Below are 4393 nucleotides of genomic sequence, written 5' to 3'. Positions count from 1 at the left end.
AGTTCTTGACCACAATTTGATCTCAAGCAATGCTCAACACACATTTTAACTTTGTCTAAAAGCTAACACCACCATAAAATGCTTGTGTGGTGCTTTCTTGCATTATCATTTTAACTTTATTTTTAGGTTATGGTCCAATAAAAAATTAGACCTTCTGAAAAACAAGTGCTTTTCTTTTTCTCTTTCTCAAATGGAATTCTTGACTTACTATATAGCAAGTGAAGGACAAAAAGTTCAATCAAAATTGATGGCTCAGAACGCTAGCATCCACATTTACAGCAAAATAAGAAAACAATATATGATATGACTTGTATGACCAGTATCTTTTTTGCTATTACATGAAAATCTATTATGCCTTCTGTGCCCCTTTTTTTAGTGAAGATCACACTATCGAGGCAGTGACAAATATACCATGGAAACTTTAAAAAAAGAAAAAAAGAAAAAAAGGAAAAGGAAAAAAAGTAAAATATCCCTTTACTTTTTTTTTCTCTTTCTGTTTTCTTCATCTTCTATGTTGTGTGCTACTTTTAAGGCAACAAGTTGTGTGTGTGTCCTTTTTAGCCATTTAAGCAATAGCTATATGGGCTTGCTTTTCTGTCTGCAGTTCTTTTCTTCCAACATTGGTGCTGCAAAATATATAACTATCTTAGCAAAAGAGAGAATATTTTGAGAAAATTAAATGATTGCTGTGTTTGGTTATTGTAAGCAATAATGCTTTTGCTTACCAAGTCCATTTCCATTGGCCTCAGATGTTCTCATGATTCTAAGCCTCCTCACTGAGCTAAGGAACATCCTGATTACAACATATTAGAGAAAACTTATATTAATAAAGCATATAAAAGTTTACATCATGCAATTAAGGGAACCAATGTGCCTACACATTGAGAGGCATAAGAATATAGAGATTCTCAAGCATAAACCGAGATCCTTGATTCGAACATTCCAAGATAGTCCCCTATTGACAGAACTAAACAGCTATCAAGTATTGACTAAAGAAATTCGACAAAATCTCCCAACAATGAAACTGAATGCTCATCATGGGATGGCCTGACCAAATCAAACATTACATGTAACGGCAGGATTTCGTGAAGGAAAATATGAAAATCAGAAAATGAAAACAAAAACAAAACTTTTGGAAACAGAAAACACTCAAAATAAAAAACAAAAGCTAAAGAGGCTCCGCTCCATAAATTATAATGCAGAATCAATGTTAAGATAATAGATTTGATACTAAAATCTAATTCCAGTAGTATAGACAAAAAATACTTACCCCCAAGGAACATCTCCAACAAGCATCCAATCTCCATCCTTGTCTTCATAAGTTAGCACAAACTTCGAAGAACCATCCAGCAATTTTGAGTGTTGATCTCCTCCAACAAGAATACCGAAGTCTTCTCCGTTTGATCCTATCAACAATGATAACAATTCCATCATGGGACAAAAATGGAATAGAAAGCATCGAAACTTGACAGTAGAAACTTAAAATACAAGAATGCACAAGAATTGCTTGGCTGACATGTCATACATTTTAAGCATTTTGAAGAGCAAAAAGTAGTTGCTTCGAATATAAGGTACCACAGATGTTCATGTAAACTGTTGAAATGGCAATTTTTCTTTAGAGAATCTTAGAAATATAAGCTGCCAAATATACGCTGCCATCCATGGATTTTTCAAGTGTTGTTGCATCATGATAAAGAAATATGGTTGAATAATACGAGCGAAAAGAACATATCAAGTTCTCAATATGATGTGAATGGGAGGAAAAAGACAGCAACAGTTATGTCTGAAGAACACATTTTATAGTTTCCAAAATTTTACATTAATTTTCTGACTATCATTTTCATGTAATCACAACATATTCCCTTGATTTCGCAAAGTTAAGAATAGAGGCAGCAAGAAGTAATTATCATCTGATGCCAAGTAAACATAATTTCACCATGCAGCTGAAATCTCGGGGATCATTAAACATGAAATAATCTTGGTGATTATGAGTTATAAAAGACAATTAAAATCTGTAAAACAAAAAAAAAGGAGAAAAAAATAACTCACCATTGAAAGTGATTGCTGTAGTTGATTCTCTAAACATATCCTCCAATGTTTGAGCTAAGGTTTCATAAGAACTATGGACACTCAAATCGACCTTCCTTCCAATCGCTATCCCGTCCATATTTACCTTGACAAACAAGGAACTCCGGAAGTTTCTTTTTTCTTTGGTATCAATGTTGTTGTTATTACCATTGGTATTATCAGCATTCTTCCTTAGCACATCAGTTTCGCTGCTCTTACTCTTCTCGGAATTTGAGTTGAACACCTCGGTGGCTGGAGATTTTGAATGATTAAAGCTATTCACTCTGTATGGTCTTCTGAGGGGAGGCCATCCAACTACCGGACTGTTTAGTGAAAATTCAATGCCAATAGAGATCACAACCGCATCAGCAAAGAAATAATAACAAAATTTTGTAATAAATGTTAAAGCGCAAACATGACAAATATGACAAAGTTTCATGTAAATGGTAAACTTGTTAAGATATAGTAACATGTCAACCAATTCTTTCGGATAAACATTGAAAGGAAGAATAATAAAGCTAGAAAATGACCGAATAAAGAACAAAACAGTGTCTGAAGTGCCACGTGAAGGTGAATTTAATCACCCTGAAAACAAATAAATAAATAAAAATCTGATTGGTTCCTCTTGTGATTGGATCTTGAAAGTCTTTGTCTGCTATGTTGCATTTTGTTAGATAACACCTGAATCTAATTCTAAAGAAACTATTAAGTCAAATTAGATGAAAATGTTCAGATTGTATAATTTGACAAACTGAAATGGATCAGGTATCAACCTATTATCAAGATTCAGGGTCACTATTTACTAAACCCTCTTGTGGGTTGCAGCAATTGAGAAACAAAATATTGACAGCGAAAACCTCCTACAAATGGTAACCTCATAATACTAAAACATCAATAACACTTAAATCTGGTCGCACTAGCCGGAACAGCTACGTTGGATGAATTGAGTCATACTATAGTCTCCTATCATAAATCATTTACATAGCGAATCTCGAGCTAGAAAAAGTGACCAATGGTATTAGGAATCTACAACCAATGTAAACATTTATCAGATCTTTATAACATGGATCATGAATGTTTAGTTGGTAATCTCATAATGAGATATAAGAATTTAACTCAATTAGTAAGTCCCAAATTATGTTCTTTGCTTAACTAACCCCTTAAAACATGAATCTTTCCAAGCTCATCCAAGCAAATTGAATTTCTTGGAAAGGAATCATCTCATCATGATTCTTATCCACACAAACATTTAAACTGAAACTGATAGAATTTTAACACATCCTCAATCATTCAATTATATGTACCAATTTCTCTCTTCACATAACAAAGTCAGGTAATAAGAATAAAAAATCTAAATTTCTTGCCACAAATTAACATTATATGATTCAAATATCCATAGTAAAAATGTCTGAATTTTGGACAGAATCACAAAAACCAAATTCAAACCACAATTATATACAAAACATTAATACTTATAGATAAAAACCAGCCATGTATCCTACTAACTCAAAATTCTAAATTCTCAACAAAAAAAAAAATTTGTGTTTATATTCAAGACCTATGATTAAATCATAGACCATTGAACACAGAAAAATTACTGATACCCTTAGAAGTAAATCCAAGATTGAATTAATTTACCTAGGTCCATTATTAGCAGCAGCAACAGACTCAGCAGTTCTCTTGGTGCCAGAAGTGGAGGTGGTAGTGTTGTTGTTTACCCTGCTCAAAGAAGAAGAAGGAGGTGAAGATGAAGATGAGGAAGAAGCTGAAGCTGAAGAAGGAAAATCCTTAGCGGTCAAAATTCTAGCATGATGATGATGGTGACTGTGTGATTTACGAGCAGGTTTATGATGATGAGAAAGGCCTAATCCAAGACCAAGTTCAAGCAACTCAGAATCTTCAGGGCAAGAAGAGTCCTCAGAAGAAAGAACCAAGTTTGTGTCTTCCTTTGACAAAGTAGAAGACATGGTAGAACCACCACCACTACCGCCAGTAGGAATAATAGTAACACCCTGCATCAGAATTTTACAAAAGTAGAAACTTTATGGATTCAATAACAAGATTGAAGAAGGAGAAGATGATGGGGTGTGTGTGTAAAAGAGAGATTGGTTAGGTCATAGGTGTGTGAGGATGAAGGAGAGAGAGAGAGAGAGGAACATTGAAGAGGTTGAGGAAAGAAATGTGTGGACCCCACATGTCTGGTTTGTGCGCCAACATCAATGTCTTTGCCTTAACTTCTTTGTACTACTTTTCTTAAAGTAGTTTTTTTTTTTAAATATATGTTTTCTCATATTTCGCCTTCTAAATTCTAATTTTTTTTATATTT

General features: G+C 33.7%; 1 protein-coding gene across 1 annotated transcript; it reads right to left on the bottom strand.

The window, feature by feature from the left end:
* Positions 1-219: 219 nt before the first annotated feature.
* On the bottom strand, positions 220-4171 carry LOC107473881 (auxin-responsive protein IAA11). The gene is made up of 5 exons (XM_016093477.3): positions 3706-4171; positions 2050-2390; positions 1271-1406; positions 726-793; positions 220-626 (listed from the first exon to the last, which is right to left on the bottom strand). The coding sequence occupies exons 1-5, from the start codon at positions 4083-4085 to the stop codon at positions 577-579; spliced, it is 975 nt and encodes a 324-aa protein (XP_015948963.1). The 5' UTR covers positions 4086-4171; the 3' UTR covers positions 220-576.
* Positions 4172-4393: the final 222 nt, after the last annotated feature.

Source organism: Arachis duranensis, chromosome 2, assembly GCF_000817695.3.
Source record: "Arachis duranensis cultivar V14167 chromosome 2, aradu.V14167.gnm2.J7QH, whole genome shotgun sequence".
Taxonomy (NCBI): domain Eukaryota; kingdom Viridiplantae; phylum Streptophyta; class Magnoliopsida; order Fabales; family Fabaceae; genus Arachis; species Arachis duranensis.
The sequence above is the reverse complement of the archived record's forward strand: the minus strand, read 5'-3'. Positions and strand labels throughout refer to the sequence as shown.

Coding starts and splice junctions, on each gene's coding strand:
- LOC107473881 (XM_016093477.3), bottom strand. CDS start 4,085: ATGCAGGGTGTTACTATTATTCCTACTGGCGGTAGTGGTGGTGGTTCT. Junction 2,391..3,705: donor GCTGCTAATAATGGACCTAG/GTAAATTAATTC, acceptor TTCACTAAACAG/TCCGGTAGTTGGATGGCCTC. Junction 794..1,270: donor GTTGGAGATGTTCCTTGGGG/GTAAGTATTTTT, acceptor TGTTGTAATCAG/GATGTTCCTTAGCTCAGTGA.